The sequence below is a fragment of the Panthera tigris genome, chromosome E1, assembly GCF_018350195.1.
Source record: "Panthera tigris isolate Pti1 chromosome E1, P.tigris_Pti1_mat1.1, whole genome shotgun sequence".
NCBI lineage: Eukaryota > Metazoa > Chordata > Mammalia > Carnivora > Felidae > Panthera > Panthera tigris.
The window spans coordinates 15,697,427-15,714,452 of record NC_056673.1 but is presented as its reverse complement, the minus strand read 5'-3'; the positions used below and the strand labels follow the sequence as shown (position 1 = coordinate 15,714,452).

The window sequence follows — 17,026 nt, the reverse complement described above, 5'->3', positions numbered from 1 at the left end:
TGTGGCAGGTGGGGCAGGGATGTTGCAGTCGCCCTGGGTGGCCTGTTTGTAGAAGCTGTACACCAACAGTTTCTCCTGATCACTCACAGGTCCCTTCAACTGCTTGACAGCAGCGCAGGCCATCTCAAACTCTACTTGGCACATTGGGGGAACTGAGGCCGGGCCCCTGTGTCTTTTCTAGGTGACAGTTGGCACTGGAGGATGGAGGATGGAGAGTTAGAAACACTGGAGGCTAGTAATTAGGTCTCGGAAGAGTGAAAGGGAGCAAAGGAGACGGTAGTCTTCCCAGTGAGAAGTCCAGTGTGTTTTTATAAAGTTCAGATTGCAAACTGAGGCTCATTGGATTGGATCTCCCCTCCTATTGCTCTGGCTGGCAAAATGCATTTTCTGGGGAGGGTAACCAGTAACATCTCACAGGCATCTATTATGATGCCAGAAAATTTAGGATGCTGTGCTGCTGCTATGAGAAGAAGGCACTCTGGGGAGTGGGGGGAGGGCGGGTTGTGCGTCTGGGGGGGCAGATGGTCTTGAGTGATACCAGGCCGACCCGCTAGAGGCGAAGACGCCTCTGAGTGGCACATCTGTGCTGGTTAATGGGCAGCCAGGGGGAGGGCGTTCAGTGCGGGTAATCCCGGGGGGTTACTGTATGGGAGCGAAAGCGGAACCTGGGATGGAGCTAGTGGGTAGGAGCCACTGGGACTCAGAAGGCTGGGCTGTGCAGGGGCTGAACACAAGCGGTGTTGAGCGCGCGGGCAAAGGGAGCTGTAGAGCCCAGGGGCCAGTGACCGGACGGACGTTTGGGGGCGGGGCGGGGCACGCAGGGCGGAAACGAAGTGCGAGTTCTTGCCTGTTGGCTGGTTGGAAGCCTCGGGCCGGTAGGGGGCGATGTGGGCCGGCCTGCCTGGGCGCCGCTGACCTGTCGGTGAGGACCGCGCGTGCGCGCGGAGCGGCGGGAGGATCACGACCGACCGCGCGGAGCCGGGGCTGAGATTGTGGGCGGGGGCTGAGGCGCGCGGCCCATTGTCCCGCCCCCCGGAACTGCCCATTGTGCCGTGGCGCCTGCGCTGCGCTCGCGGCCTCGCGGGGGAGGGGCGGCCTCACGGCCGCTGGCGTCGCCGCCATGGACCTAGGTGGGTGTCTCTGGTGCCGGTCCTCGGCCCTCCTGGTCCGCGTCCTGAGACGGGGGACGAGGGCGGTGCTGAGCGGGTCCGGGCTAAGGGAGACCTCCGGGCTGGGGAGGGTTTTGGAGGGCTGGGTTATCCTTGGAGGCCGGGGGTCGGGAGGCCGGGATCTAACCCCGGCCCGGCAGCTCCTTGGCCGGCATCTTGCTCCCTCCGGACGCCTTTCCACGTGAAGGGCGAAGCGGCTGTGAAGTTAGATTTTCCTGAAGGTGGACAGGCAGGGTTTGTGCACGTGCTTTGGAAAATGCCCGGCTCAGAAGACACCCGGGGGAATCCCGGATACCCCGACAGTCTCATTTATTGAATGGCTACCGAGTTGTTGAGCAAGCGTCTTACGCTCTTGAGGTCCTCATAGATATAACGGGGACGATAATAATGTATCCACCACACAGTTTGGGGGCCTTTGGATTGAGAGCACGTGGATACAGTGTCTGGTACGGTGCCTTGTGCACAGCTAACGTTCCTGCGACCAGCAGCTGTGGGGAGGGCCGCAGCAGCCGAGGGGCACTTTTGAACTTATGTGCCTTTGATTCAGAATCCTCACAGGCAGGGCCTGCGGGAAGGGAGGCGAGAGCTAGTGTAAGTCGGTGGCTCCTTGTCCAGCCTCCCACCCTGCTAGCCATGCTCTTACGGAGATAAGACCAGGAGGCTGTTCTGAGAGAGCTGGGGTGAGGCACCCCGAGATGTGCCAGTAGAAATGTAGTCCTATCCCCAGTTAGCTCTTCAGTGGTGGAACAGGAGAGAGTTTGGAGCCCTGCAGCTGTGGTGATTTCTGTCCCGGCCCCATTACGCTGTAGTAGAGACATTCTGAGCAAACTCTTCCTGAATCTCAGTGTTCCCATCGCTACAGCAGAAATGGTCAACAGGTTGATTTGAAGATTCAAAAAGATCTCGCACAGTGCCTGACACGGAGTAAACACTTAATAAACATAGGGAGGGAGTTACAAGCACCAGTTAACCAGGAGTAATAAAAATACTTAGGATTTGCCCAGCTGTTAACCGATAGCTCCTGGGACTTAACTCCTTCAGGTAGCACAGTGAACATACCATCTCTGGAAAGTGGGTATCGGGGGCCAAACATTTTGGCTGAACTGATTGTGCAATAAAATTAAATGTACAGATTCATGGGGGGCATATTTTGGGGTCCTAGGAGACCAACTTGAACCAAAAAAAGGGGGGGAAGGGGCAGAATCCCCAGTGAGACCCCTCAGGCAACCTGATCTTTCCTGGGAGTCTGCCTTGGCCACTGGGGGTCCAGGTGAATTGCCTTCACCAGTTGGTTGGATAATCCTTTGCCTTTAGCTGCTCCCTTAAAGTCAAAGGGCAGGACCTTTTTAAATCTGAATCAAGGCTCTCACTTGCTGGCTTCTGGCCTGTATAAATGGGAAAGATGGGTTCTTGGAGGCATGAGGGAATGAGGAAGGGGTGGCATCTCCATGCCCTGGGAAAGGGGAGAGAAGTCAGGAATACTCAATAGTGAGTAGTGTTTGTACTCTATTTTGTTTCCAGGCCGGAAGAAGCTTACTTGAGGAAGACCTATGTCCTTTCCTATTATTGAGCTGGGGAAGGCAAAGAATAGTGACAAGGTTCTGGTCCTGCCAACAATGGAAAGATCTGGGGGGAATCAACGTTTATTGAGCACTTACCAGGCTCTTTGTAGCCAGATGCTTACTGTAGCTATATCTTATTTAACGCTCAGCAGCTCTGGGAGATGGAATCGGGAGCTAACAGCCACCACCTCTGCCAAGGGCTTAGCTAATATTATCACTTGTTCCTCACAGTCCTAATAGGAAGTCTCTATTTTCCCCACATACACAGAAGGGAAGCTCAGAGAAGAAATCTAAGATTGCACTGCTTTTAAATGGTTGAGCTAGGATTTAAAGCTGTGTCTAATTTAACATCCCAAAATGCCTTCCTTGAGAAGTCTGTTGATTCATGGCTCACTGGAGGAAGAACTTTTCTTTCTTAATCTAGTATTTTTTTGTGTCGACCTCTCGGTTTCTACCAGAGAACCAGAGCCTTCAGTAGCTTGTTCTGGTTTGACAGAAAGAGCTATGGGGTAAACTGTTTCCCTGAAAGGCAGAACATTTGAAATCTGTTTGCAAGACAAGGCTGTAAAGGAAAGGAAGGATGGCAAGGCTTGTCTGATTGCTTCTATGCCCACAGCCCTGGCCTGTGCCCCTCTTAGGCTATATCATTACTTAGAGGCTCAATTGTCACATTCCACACTACTCACTTGGTGGCCCCTGCAGTTTGGTACTGCTGTGATATCTCTCTCTCTCAGCCTTCCTCCCCACATCCTCTGCTGGCCCATCCTGTGCTGGAGGGCCTAGCCCTTCCCTTTTCACATGCTTTTCCTGCAGGATCTCATTTACTTTGTTCATTCCATTATCCCCTCGGGGTGGATATCTCCCTGAGCTACATTTCAGGATGGACTCCCCTCCTGGGTGTCAACCCCACCTTTCCATTGCTGGAGGATGTTTCTACCTTAATGTTCTACCTCAAACTCCAAATAACCCAAACTGAACAGTGGGTTCCTCCAAAACTGTTCTGATTCTTCTTTGTTCCTCCAGTGATGCCCATTGTCTTCCCAATCCAGGCTAGAGAGTGTGGGAGTCCTTTTTTATTCCTCAGGCAAGTCCTTTTGACTCCAGCTCTGCAGCAGCTCTTGGAACTATCCATTCTTCCCAGTCTCACTGAACCCTTCTCATGTCCAACTCTGATAATGACAGCCAGCCTATACTAACTGATGTCTGTCTGCCTCTAACTCCTTCTAATTATTTTAAAGATTTTTCACCACATTCTGTCTTGTTCGGTTTCTCTCTGTGCAGGACCCTTGAATATCTGCGAAGAAATGACTATTCTTCATGGAGGCTTCTTGCTCGCTGAGCAGCTGTTCCACCCCAAGGCACTGGCAGAATTGACAAAGTCTGACTGGGAGCATGTTGGGCGGCCCATTGTGGAGGCCCTAAGGGAGATCTCCTCCACCACAGCACATTCCCAGCCCTTTGCCTGGAAGAAGAAAGCTCTGATCATCATCTGGGCCAAGGTTCTTCAGCCCTACCCTGTCACCCCTTCTGACACTGACACTCGGTGGCAGGAAGATGTGTTCTTCTCAGTAGTCAACATGATCCCTACCATCAATCACACAGTGCTTTTTGAGCTGCTCAAGTCTCTGGAAGCTTCTGGACTCTTTATCCAGCTCCTGATGGCCCTGCCCACCACTATCTGCCGTGCAGAACTAGAGCACTTTTTGGAGCACATGTCTGTTGACACTTCTTCAAAGGATGTGGCCTTTTTCCTCAGTGTCTGGTGGGAAATGATAAAGCACAAAGGCAATCAGCAGGACCCCCTGCTCTCCCAGTTTAGAACAATGGCCCATAAGTACTTGTCCTCTTCAGATGAGTTCTCCCATCCTCCAAAGAGGTTTAAGTCAGACCCAGATGTGTGTCCTACTATGCCCCTATTGGCCATGCTGCTCACTGGGTTGAAACAAATCCAAAATCGAATCCTGTGCCCCGGGATGAAGTGTTATGCGCTAGCCAACTTGGCTGACATGCTGACGGTGTTTGCACTAATGGAGAACGACCCCCAGGAAGTGTCTGCAACTGTGTATCTGGACAAACTGGCCGCAGTGATCTCCGTGTGGAATTTGGACACCCAGAACCCGTATCACCAACAGGCACTGGCAGAGAAGGTAAAGGAAGCAGAACGGGACATCAGCCTGACTTCCCTGGCCAAGCTCCCAAGCGACACAGTTTTCATCGGATTGGAGTTCATGTGCAGCCTGCTGCGAGAGTGGGGGGAGGAGCTGCAGACCGTGCTCAACAGCAGCCAGGGGACAAGTTATGACAGCTACCGGCTGTGTGATAGTCTGACTTCCTTCAGCCAGAACTTGAAGCTCTACCTGGATTCCACCAGCTTGTCTAAGGAGGAGGGGCAGGTGGTCTCTGAGCTGGCAGAGTGTGTAGGGGACTTCCTAAAGAAAACAAACAGGGTGCTGAAGAACAAGGGCTTCGAGAAGGACATCACTGCCTCGATTGCCATGGCCATCATCGACCAGAAGATGGACCGGCATATGGAAATGTGCTACATTTTTGCTTCTGAGAAGAAGTGGGCTTTCTCAGATGAGTGGCTAGCCTGCCTGGTAAATAACCAGGCTCTCTTCCAAGAGCCGGACTTGTTGTTAAAGCTGTTGCAAACGGTGATGGAAGTCACCGTGACAGACAGAGCCATCCCTGAATCTCAGATCAAACAAGTGATCAGCCTGATCCTGGAATGTTATGCAGACCTCTCACTGCCAGACAAGAATAAAGTCCTATCAGGCACCCTGCGCTCCTGGGGGCGAAAGGGTCTGTCTGAGAAGATGGCTGGCTTGGACGGGTTTCAGGAAGACCTCAATACAACTTTTAACCAGCTCGCACAGAGTGCCTCTGAACAGGGCTTAGCTAAAGCTGTAGCTTCTGTGGCTCGCCTGGTAATTCTGTACCCAGAGATCACAGTGAAGAAAATGTGCAGCATGGCTGTGGTCAATCTTGGCACTCACAAGTTCCTGGCTCAGATTCTCACTGCCTTCCCTGCCCTTAGGTTCATGGAAGAGCAGAGTCCAAATCCACCCACCAATTTTGTGGTGTCATGCCTCAAAGAAACCGTCTGGAGAAAGTTCTCTACACCCAAGGAAGAAAAGCAATTTTTGGAGCTCCTGAGCTGTCTCATGACCCCTGTGAAGCCCCAGGGTATCCCAGTTGCTGCTCTTCTTGAGCCAGATGAAGTGCTAAAAGAGTTCGTCCTGCCCTTCTTGATGCTAGATGTCAAAGAGGTGGATCTCAGTTTGAAGATCTTCATCCAGACTCTCCAAGCAAATGCATCTTTAGAGGGATACTGGCTGCAGACCTGTTCTCCGTTCCCTCTCATCTTCAGCTTGTGCCAGCTGCTGGATTGCTTCAGCAAATACTGGCAGCTCCCCAAAGAGAAGCGGTGCCTCTCTTTGGATGGGAAGGATTTGGTGATCCATATTCTGGAGATCCTCTGTGAGATTGTATTGGCTAATGCTGAGACCTTCTCCCCGGACACATGGATCAAGTCCCAGTCTTGGCTCCACCGGAAGCTGGAACAGCTCGATTGGACAGTGCGCTTGAGAATGAAGAACCTCTTTGAGGGCCACTTCAAGTGTGAGGTGCCGGCCACACTTTTTGAGATCTGTAAGCTTTCTGAGGACGAGTGGACCTCCCAGGCCCACCCTGGGTACGGGCCAGGCACAGGGCTTCTTGCCTGGATGGAGTGCTGCTACCTCTCCAGCAGCATCTCTGAGCAGATGCTTTCCCTCTTGGTGGTAGATGTGGGCAACCCTGAGGAGGTCAGATTGTTCAGCAAGGGTTTTCTGGTGGCCCTGGTACAAGTCATGCCTTGGTGCAGCCCCCAGGAGTGGCAGTACCTTTACCAGTTGACCAGGAGACTATTGGAGAAACAGCTCCTACATGTCCCTTATAGCCTGGAATATATTCAGTTTGTTCCTCTGCTCAACCTGAAGCCCTTTGCCCAGGAGCTCCAACTCTCTGTACTCTTTCTGAGAGCCTTCCAGTTTCTCTGCAGCCAGAGTTGTCGTAATTGGCTTCCTATGGAAGGCTGGAGCCATGTGGTCAGACTTCTCTGTAACAGTCTGACCAACCTCCTGGACTCCGTTAGGTTGATACAGTCAGTTGGCCCTTGGGCTCAAGGACAAGAACAGGACCTGACCCAGGAAACCCTGTTTTTTTATACCCAGGTATTCTGTCATGTTCTGCACATCATGGCCATGGTCCACCAAGAGGTGTGTGAACCTCTCTACGTCTTGGCCTTGGAAATCCTCACCTGCTACGAAACCCTGAGCAAGGCCAACCCTTCTGTTAGTTCCTTGCTCCAGAAGGTAAATGAGCAGCGTTTCTTAAAGTCCATCGCGGAGAACATTAGCCCTGAGGAGCGGCGCCAAACCCTGCTGCAGAAGATCAGCAACTTCTGACCTTTGTAGATCAGAAAACAGCTGGGCCCTCAACATGGGTGGGGTCTCTAGGGGTCGAGCTGAGAAACATAAACTTTTCAGTTATGTGAAATTGTATACAAGCTAAGAAGGTATATGGCAGTAACTATAAAGAAAATAGTTTCTTAGATGTTTATAACGTACAAATTATAAAATTCTCTTCTGAGTTTTATCCTGTCTCTTGAGTCTTTCTCGTCAATAGTCTAGGCTTAGAGATTCTCTGACATTGGGCTCAGCTGGAGTCTTAAAGATCAAGGCAAGCTGGGAGGAACTTGCTCATAACTGGACCTATCCACCCTAGAATTTGGCAAATGAGTCCAAAGGTGAAATCACCCAAGTGGAGAAATTACCAGGTATGTTCTTTTGCACTGAAACCCCTTTCCAGAGTCATTTCGTGCTACCTTGGAAAGGGCAACAAGGAAAAGCACTCCCTTCTGCCAGCAAGTGGCTGTGTGATTTGTGTGCCCAAACAGCCTGCACCACTGTAAAAGAACGTTGGACCAAGAAAATTAAATGTCAGGGGGTAGACTACTAACCTTAAAATGGGTGACTTCGGAATTGGCGTACGGTCTTAACTCCATTCAGTGGACCCAGGAGGGGCTATGTGAAACCAGGTCTGGTAAACACAGCAGAGATGGGTATAAAGGATGGGTACAATTATCTTCTGCCTAGGGTAAGTTGTCATGGTTTTGAAGAGTGGGAGCGGGCAGTGGTGTATGCAGAAGCATAAAGATGCAAATTTAACATGTCTGGGTATATCCCAGAACTATGAGAACTGGTTGGTGAGACGTTTAATTTGGGAGGTAGGGAAAGGAAAAGGATATGCCCCGTCACCTTCCTGTGCATACCTTCACTCAAAATGGGGCATTATTCTGGTTCCCGCCCCCGCCTTAAGTGGGTCGGCTTAGTGGCCTACATTTGGTTTTCAACCCTCCAATTCCTCTAATTGGTACTTACATAGGAAGGGAAGAAAGCGCCAAAAGTTACCTGATCAATATGCTTGAACTCTAGGACCCTACAATGTATTCTTGGAACCCCAGAAACGTTAGAGTAAGGTATGAACTAGGCCCTCCTAGACACTGACAGCATGACCACACCCCCAACACCCCCACTTCTTCCAGGTGCATGGATGGGCCGGAAACCATAGCACACAACAGTGAGTCCAGTCAGGTCACAGGATGGGTCTGGAAAGAAGTCAGTATTGATGTATTTCACAAATGAGAAGAAGCTGGGAAATATTAGTGCAATTTAATCACCACAGGGGTGATTTATAAAGATACACCGATAATAAAAATGGTAAAAAAAAAAAAAAAAAAATTACAGCATTTTAGGTTTTTTAAATGGCACCCATTAAAGACTGAAACAGTCAAAATTTGAGACACGGTTACATACCCAGTACTTTAAAAGTTCATGGACAACAATGAATTAAAAGGCACTTTAAAAACATCTAGATTTTTACTACCACTTGCAAAAACACTTCATGGTAGCAGTTTCTAAAAACCATCCTAGTTGATAAGGAACGATTAGCACTGGCACCAGAGGATCCTATTTGCAAGTGGCGGGTGAAGGAGTCAGTCCACAGGATGTATTTTGGCCAGCGCTGTGTTGCGCTCTTGCTCTCCAGCCTTCTGTGGCAAAGTGGCCATATGCTCATGTAGGAACAGGCTTTGGGACACAGGCTCTGGTTTATCTGGCAGCCTGGATGAGACATCTCACGGTTTGGAATACAGAAGGCTGTTTCCATGTCATATGGAAAGGGCAGTGTCAAAGCAGGGTTACCCAGTAAAGAGCTTGATAGGCACCGTTCGCTTTACCCCTATCGTAACAACGGCATCCTGTGCGTGTGGATACGGGGAAAGCTGGGCTTGAGGGAACGTGCTAAAACAGGAACAGCATCTGTGACTTTACAACAAGCTCACGTTTGACACTGGTCTTCCCAAGGCAGCCTACGAAGGCGCTGATCTATCGGCCTCTCTGCCTACTCAAGTGCTGTAGGTTCCCTTCCCCACCTCTTACCCTGCTGCCAGCAAGACTTCTGAATGGAAGTCAGTGGACACAGGAATTCAGTGTTGGCACGTGGATGACAGGATGAGTCATGGGACCAATGGGTTATCTAGTAAGTGATAAAAAAAACTACCTACACACAGTGATTTTCCCAGGCTGACATCACAAGAACTGACGTGAAGAACCAAGTCTTGCTTCTGCTGGCCCGGTATGTGTGGATACTGCCCTGAGTGGTTGGAAAGGTGGGTAGCCACCAATATTAGGGCCAGGCGGGTGCCCAAACACTTACCACCCTAGTCTACCTGTCTCCATACCCCATGCTTCTACCTCCCAGAACCTTTGAGCTAAGACCCAAGGAAGGATCCTTGGGCTTGCATTGAAACCACCTTGCTACCAATGGAAATCTGACAGAAGCCGATAGTTGTTGCTAACAAAAAAGTGCTTTTGCAAAAGGGGTAGGTTAGAAGAGGGAGGTAATATGAATATTCTTTAGAAAAACTCAAATCCCTCTGCTTATCAATACCCCAAGGGCTGAGGCCACCCAGGGCACAATTTGGTCCATAGAATATTGATTGAGTGGAGGAGGCAGCTGGTGTGAGGAGGCACCCTCACTGCCCGACTCCGGAGAGCAATTACCCATCCTTTCGGGCTGGGGGAGCATCAAAGAGCCGTGTTGCCTTTTTGCACAGCAGAGAGAACCAGTAGATCTGGGGAGCGATGAGGAAGCCATTGGCCACGTTGCAGTAGAAAGGGATATTGAATGGTACTTGGAGTAGGCTTAGTCCCTGCTGTTGGCCATAGGACCAGTACATGAAAGGGAAAAGAAGGATCCGACAGCAGAGGAAGGTGGTCAGTGTGAGGATTCCGTTCACTTTGTACAGAAGGGTATGCTGCTGCTTTAACTGCAAGAGAAGAGGGAAGGAGAATGCAGAGTCACCAAAAGGCTGTGCCTTCAGGGAACGACTAGCCCAAGCCCCACCGCAGTAAGGGCCAAGCATCTAGTCTTCTGACACTTGTAGAAAAGAGGACTGAATGCCACTGTATTTATGTGTGCATACAGGCTCGCGGTTTTTCCAATACTGATACTGAATTTGGCATAAGCCGCCCAGCCGACAGGCATACGGAAACTGAATTTAAAAAAAAAAACAAACCTGTATCAAATTGGAATCAGAAGTACAATTTCAACCCCATCGGCTCAGAACACCAACTGACCTTTAGGTCTGTTCAGTGGTTTCCTATCCCCACTATTCCTAGCACAAAGGGATTTCTCTAAACCCCACAATCTACCCAGGAAGAGCAGAGTCGGCTTCCTCCGCACAGCTACTGCCGTCTCACTCATACGTGCCTGAATCAGAACTCTGCCCAGCGACACAAATGGAGTGCTCAGTTCTGCCGTGAAGATACAGCCAACAAAGAAGTCACCAAGGTCTCCCCTAAGCTTCTGCGGAAGGAAAAGGGGAGGGAGGAAAAAAGGGGAAATAAGACATGGAGGTTAAGGAATCACCAGAAGGAAAATTCCAACTAGGGCTATTGAGAAGGGTGACCACGAGAGAGCACGAAGGGAAAGGGAAAGGCTAAATGAGCAAGTACAGGCCCAGTGAATGTGCTGCTGCTTCCACAGCAGTGACACTTTGATGGCCAAATCCCTAGGATCCAGAGGCAGCTTCAGATCAGCTGATTGCATCACACACCAAGCTTTTTCTGAATTTCAATGTCAGCCGGAAGGAACCGTGTAGCCTACTTTTGGGTATCTAACTTTGTCATGCCAAGGGCATTTAGCCAGTTTGAGTCAACAAAATATGTGCCAGACCCTGTGCTGGATGTTAGGGCCCCAGAGCAATCAGGTGAAGCTTCTTGAAGAATGTAATATACTCTACCACTCCTTTTATCTTAAGAAAAACCAGGATAGCGTAGGATAGCAGCTCTGTCACCTCGTACCACTGGGTACAGTAAGTAAACTCTTAAGGCCCTGGTTTCTTTATCTATGGTACAGGGCTAATAATATCTAATTATTCTGTAATAACTTCTGATCACAGATAGAAAGCTACAAGCACCTGTCACCTGGTAGGCACTCAAAATTACTAATTTCCTTCCGGCATTCCCATTCTCTTCCTCGTTGGGTGGGTTTTTGTGGGGAAATGGATCCAAGGAGAAATTATGAGGCTCTCTGCTTTGAGAGTGTGCTTTTGTGATCTCAAAATAGTGCATACAGTACTCTCCGGCACTGTTAGAGCAAATGGCCAGTTGACTGAGCTGCTCTCGTTTCTTTAAAACAATTTTTATGTTGCCCTGCATTGTGTCTTCAATTGTTATTATATTGTATAAGCTAAAGACAGAACCTTTGACAGAGCCTGGGAGTCACAGAGGGCTGGGGGCTTACATAAAGAGTAATGTCTGTAAGGAGGATCACAGACATTTCAGATCCTTTTTTTTTTCCTGCAGGATCTGCCTGGGACGTTTTACTGCTTAAGTAGCTGGCCCAGGAGAGTGGGTGCAGCAGGGAAGGGGAAGGCAAGACATTACTCAGAGGCAACAGTCAAGATAGCCAGTTTAACAGGAGAAGATGAGTGACCGAGTCTGCTGGTGGCTGTGCTGGAAGGCCATACCTGTGCCACTGGCACAAGGACAAACAGAATGACCGCATGGTGCGTGATCATGAGACGGTTTTTACTTAGGAAGCTCTGAAAAGTGGTGAGGGACTGTCTGCGGCTCTGGTCTCCAGTTCGGTACCATTCACAGAGGTACATGGCGTAGGAGTCATAGATCATGTATGGAATCAAGAACCAGACGTACTCCCGGGCAAGCCAGTGCCTAAAAGAAAGCATATGAACGGTCCTTGAAATAACTATGGATCTCAATTATGAAAGCTCAAAGCCGACCTCTTCTCAAACACATCCCCTTCAGCTTCATACCTGATTGTTTCTTACTCCAAATACTTTACAATGGAGACACTGACAGTGATAAGGTGAGTGAAAAATTTTCTCTGAGTGACAGGGCAAATTCCTAATTGTCAAAGGCAGAAAACCAGGATCCACTCAGGACCACGGAGCCAGCTGTCACTATTTCTCTGACTTAGCTACTCATTTCTAATGGGCTTTCTGGCACTTTTTGATATAAGTTAACTTTGATATCGATATCTCTACAAATGATTCAATAGCCTCACCAAGAAACTGGTTTGAAGGTAGGTGTCCCAAATGCCAAATCAAATATTTCCCGTTTGACTTCACTTAGTTGCTCAATAGCTGGGAGTTTCCTCTTGCATCTGCTTGCAATCCCACTGTAGGGAGTTTCTGGGAGCTACCCTGACCATTTTCTTTAGAATTCTATGGCTAATCCCAATTGCACTCATTAAGAAAAATACATCTGGAAATGAGCCCAGAGCCCAAGGACTTACCTTACAGCAGTCAGACACCAGAAGAGAAGCTGGGACAAAAGACAGTGTTCCCATTTACTTGTCCAAAGGAGCTGAATCAACATTTGCAGAATCTAAATGACTGTGTATCACTGCCCCAGAGCAGATTAGAAGTCTCTAAGTTCTACACTTTTGTTCCCAAATGATAAATAATCATTCTATAGGTAATGTGAAAAAAAAATCAACATAGAAATCATATGCTATGCTGAGAAGGAACAGCTTCACTCAGCAAATTTTTACTGTGCACCTGTCAGGTAGAAGTAATTTAGTTTTCTGGTTCTCAACCCGAATTCGGAATCACCTGCAGTGCTTGCTGAGGACTCTGTTTTTAAGATGATCTAGGTACCTCTAGAACATCCTTAGGCAGGAGTTCCTGAGTGGTTCAGCTGGTTAAGCATCTGACACTTGATTTTAGCTCAGGTCATGATCTCATGGTTCTTGAGATAGAGCCCCACCTTGGGCTCTGCTGACAGTGCAGAGCCTGCCTGGGATTCTCTCTCTTCCTCTCTCTCTCTGCCCCTACCCACCCACCCACCCCCCCCCCCGACTTGCATGCTTTCTCTGTCTCTCCCTCAAAATAATAATAATAACCTTTAAAAAAATCTTCACACATACATGTAAAGGTGGAGGGCACAGAAATGTGTCTATCTCTACTGTGTGATCAGAGAACCTAAGGCATAAAGAGACACAAAAGGAGGAAACTGAAAACCAAACTCAGGTGTGCGACCAGGATCAAGCCACTAAACACGTGGAGCTTCTGAGGGGGAGACACCACGCTACAGAACGGACAATTAATGGCGTACCAGTATCTTCTGAAATGCTTAGTGGCTACTCGATGCTTGCCCTCATATCAGCTCAGGATAATGCTGTGGAGTCACGTCTGTCAGTTTAATCTTTGCAAAGGAGGCTGGTTTCAAGTTGGGTGTGACAAACTGGGGGCAGTGAGGGAACTTGTTGCATGATCAGAAAATGGCCAAAGAGTTGATCTGGCTAACATGCTGTGGTCAGTTGAAAGTTCTGGTGACTGATTGGATGAGATCCAACACAGATTGGATGAGTTTCATCTTCTATCTAGCTGACCCATTCTTATTCTTTGCTCTTCTGAACTCTTTCCTCTTCCTGCAACTCAATAAGAAACTATTTCACCCACTGAACTATGAGACAGGCAGGGCATTGAGCCCCAAAGCGGGAAAGAAGCAACTTGGATCCAGATTCCTTTGTGTCCCCACACTCCAGGGTGGTTCAGCTTCCACCACAGGGACCCACACCCTCAGGTTAGCCCCCGACACCTCAAAATTGGCCAAAGAGAATAAAAACGGAACCTGGCCAAGCTAATGCTGTCAGCCTGTGGTATATGCAGTCAAGGCCACTTGACCTATCTTCTGTCTGCATAGCCCATAATTCCTTGCAGATAGCTGGTTTCGTCTGCAAAAGAGGCACAGGAAGAAAAGCGCAAAAGCTACAGGGCAGCACTAATCCAAGGAAGATCCGGACGCTAAGTCTGCAGGCCACAGTGAGGTGGACGCCGCACTCCGGCTCCCATCAAGTTCAGTCTCGACAGGTGAAAAGCAGGGCACTTTGCAGAGTCAACATGAGAAAGGGACTAGAAGAGGCTCTGAGATTTTCCCAGCGTGTTTCATTATCACTCTTTAGGAGAAAGTAAGAGGGGTTCTGGGAACTCAGATGAAAAAAATGGTTTTTTAGAAAAATGGGGGAGGGAGGCACAATTGCTGAGATCTAAACACTGTACAAAGTAGACCACTCTGGTCTTTATGATTTTCTTCACTAGAGGCACCTTTCCTGACCTGTCTCTGGACCAAGTTCTGATTGGCGTACAAGTCAGTTTTCTGAAAACACTAGAAGCCTCTTCATTGCCTTCAGCAAATCCAGAGGAACCACGGAGCCGCCCTTGTAAAGACAGGGTTGGTGGATTCACTCCTTTCCACCGAGGGGCTCTCTGCTACCCACACTGAACATACGTTGGCCAATGAAGCTCCAGAGTAGGACCCTAGTGAAATCACTGAAAAGAACCAAAAGCTAGAGTTCCGCTTCCAAGTAATTCTCACACTTACGTATCTCACAAAGTACTTGGGTCAGTGGCCCACCTTCAGACCTAGACCCGACATTCACTAGCGTATCTTCGGCTTACTTTCTCCCAAGTGGGCGAGGCCGAAAGACGTACGGAGAGGAAGAGGCACTAATTATGGTGCCCCAGCTTTCCCATCAATCAGCTCCCCAACAGCACGTGCTGATAAAGAACAAGCGCCTGAGAGCCACTCGAATAAGGAAACTTCCACAAAGTTCGGCGCTGTCACTGGTGCTGCTTTCACCTGGCGCTGGATGTTACCTGTCCGTGATCACGTCGTTACAGGAGCGGATGATGACGATCCCCGACCCGGTGGCCAACACAGCCTGCACTGAAGAAACCAGTCTAACGTGCGGCAGAAAAGAAAAGAAAAGAAAAAGTCCGGTCCAGGAGATAGCATAAAGCCCAAGGCTTCAACCTGCCTCTCGCGCAGGCGGCCCGGGCGCCAAGGAGGTGAGGGAGAGGGTACTGCCGCCGCCGCGCTCCCCGACCCGCGAGCAGCAGCTTCCCGCCCCGTCCCGCCCCGCGTGGGCGCCCTCCAGCCGGCTCCCTCTCCCTCCCGGGGGGACGCCCGCGGTCTTCCGAGAGCTCCGGCCAGCGCCCCGGAGGGGCAAGGCACCGGGGAGGCAGCCCCCTCGCTTCCTGTCGCCCCCCTTTTCCGCCCTCGGCGCGGCGCAGGGGGCGGGCGCCGGCGGGTCGGGGCGCCGGGCACAGCCCGCGCGCGGCCGGGGTGGGGCGGACGGCGCCCGGCCTCGCCCGTACCTGGTGCTGATCATCACGCAGTCGCTGCCGGTCCAGGCGGGCCGCGCGCGGCGCAGCCCCCAGGTGCACAGTGCGAAGAGCCCCGGGAAGAAGAGCGAGCCGCAGGCCAGCGTCAGCAGCATGGGTGCTCGGGGGTCGGTCGCCGCGCTCGGCGCCTCGGCGTGGCTCAGGTCGGCTCGGCGCGGCTCCCGACTGGCGCGGCCCGCCCGCTCCTGTTCCCACCCTCCGCCCTCCGCCGCCGCCGCCGCCCCCCGCCCCCGGCCCGGCCCCGGCCCCGGCCCGCCGCGACTCCGGCAGCCGCCGGGCGCTGGCCCCGAGCCCGCGGCGCCACTCCCCGCGTGACCAGGCCGGCGGCCGCGATAGGCGCGAGCCGGCCGGCCGGGGCGGGGTCTCCCCGCCGCCGCCCCTGGGCCCGGAGGCTTCCCCCGGGTTCCCCCGGCTGGAGGGCGAGCTGCGGCCCGGTGAGCTCCGAGGTTGCCGACGCTGCGCCCCGAACCGGCGGTGTGGAGCGTTCGCCGCCGCCTCCGGAGCGGCCGCGGGGCCCAGGCAGTGGTGGGAAGGGCCGAGGCTCTCGGGGCTTCTGTTCCGTCACCGCGGACGCGTCCCCCTCCCTCCCAGACCCGCGCGACCGACGGAACGCCTCGCACCTGCCCTCAGTCCTCCTCTGCTCCCCGGCCCCAGGCAGAGGGTGCGGGCTGGGGGAGGCCGCGAGAAATCCAGGTACGAAGGTGCCTTCGGTCGAGACCCCACCCCCACCCCCAGGGTTGGGGAGCCCTCCGGGCCGGGGCATCTCTCTTTGGCGGAAGGAAGGAGAGGACCAGTGAGCTTGTGGCCATCTGCCTGCCCGGCTTATCTACCAGGCACTTTCGCGTCCAAATAGGAGTCTTAAGGAAAAGATCTCTCTGCAGGCCAAACATGGCTTTTCCACGTCCTGCCGCTGCTGCATTTCCTCCGGGGCGGGAGGGGGGGGGGGTCGCTCCTAAAAGCATTAAATCCCCCTACAGCCAGCAGATCCTCTCTCAATCTTAGTGAGGCGGAATACCATGTCTGCACACCTTCTGTGGTTCTGCGGTGCTGCCTCTTGCCTGTGGGTCAAGATACTCTCCAGTTTCGGTGACTGTTTTGTTGTTGTTGTTGACAATGTTTTCTTATTTTAAAGTTCTCCATCCAGGTGCCCTAAACTTGAATGGGTTGGAAACGACTCATTTCCACTCAGCACCAGTCACGTGGACCAATACAGTAACTTCAACATCACCGGGCTTCTGTCCCTCTTGGGACTTACCAAAGTTTTACTTTGCTTTGATCTCCCTCTTCCTCAGCTGACAAATGTGGGGGGAAGACAATTCACTTGTGCCTATTGCAATGCAAAGGCTTTGTGGCTCCCTTCCCTTCATCAGCATGCAAAATGCTTACAGAAGCCCTGGAGAGGATTCCGAAACGGAGGTGAGGGAGGCTCAGCCTCTCTGGGCCACCGTTTGCTCATTTGTGAAATGAAGAGGCTGACCTACAAGCTCTTTAAGGCTCTTCCAGTTCTAAATTCTTAAGATTCTATGACTTTTATAAGG

At 51.2% G+C, this 17,026-nt stretch overlaps 2 protein-coding genes across 5 annotated transcripts; one reads left to right on the top strand and one right to left on the bottom strand.

The window, feature by feature from the left end:
• The first annotated feature begins 853 nt into the window (after positions 1-853).
• On the top strand, positions 854-7,369 carry GEMIN4 (gem nuclear organelle associated protein 4). 3 transcript variants are annotated; one of them, XM_015534832.2, is made up of 3 exons: positions 854-1,130; positions 4,013-6,357; positions 6,946-7,369. In XM_015534832.2, exons 1-3 carry the CDS (start codon positions 1,121-1,123, stop codon positions 7,177-7,179), a joined length of 2,589 nt encoding a protein of 862 aa, XP_015390318.1. In that variant the 5' UTR covers positions 854-1,120; the 3' UTR covers positions 7,180-7,369. The 3 variants fall into 3 exon arrangements, with proteins under 3 accessions (XP_015390318.1, XP_007076164.1, XP_042822189.1); XM_007076102.2 differs by having other exon boundaries at positions 4,013-7,369; XM_042966255.1 differs by lacking the exon at positions 854-1,130 and adding an exon at positions 1,237-2,767 and having other exon boundaries at positions 4,013-7,369.
• A 1,200-nt stretch (positions 7,370-8,569) lies between these two features.
• TLCD3A (TLC domain containing 3A) lies at positions 8,570-15,684 on the bottom strand. 2 transcript variants are annotated; one of them, XM_042966259.1, is made up of 5 exons: positions 15,462-15,684; positions 14,961-15,044; positions 11,808-12,012; positions 10,547-10,642; positions 8,570-10,103 (listed from the first exon to the last, which is right to left on the bottom strand). In XM_042966259.1, exons 1-5 carry the CDS (start codon positions 15,581-15,583, stop codon positions 9,834-9,836), a joined length of 777 nt encoding a protein of 258 aa, XP_042822193.1. In that variant the 5' UTR covers positions 15,584-15,684; the 3' UTR covers positions 8,570-9,833. The 2 variants fall into 2 exon arrangements, with proteins under 2 accessions (XP_042822193.1, XP_042822194.1); XM_042966260.1 differs by lacking the exons at positions 8,570-10,103; positions 11,808-12,012 and having other exon boundaries at positions 10,585-10,642.
• Positions 15,685-17,026: the final 1,342 nt, after the last annotated feature.

Coding starts and splice junctions, on each gene's coding strand:
- TLCD3A (XM_042966259.1), bottom strand. CDS start 15,583: ATGCTGCTGACGCTGGCCTGCGGCTCGCTCTTCTTCCCGGGGCTCTTC. Junction 12,013..14,960: donor AACGACGTGATCACGGACAG/GTAACATCCAGC, acceptor GCTTTCTTTTAG/GCACTGGCTTGCCCGGGAGT. Junction 10,643..11,807: donor TCCTTGTGCCAGTGGCACAG/GTATGGCCTTCC, acceptor TTCCTTCCGCAG/AAGCTTAGGGGAGACCTTGG.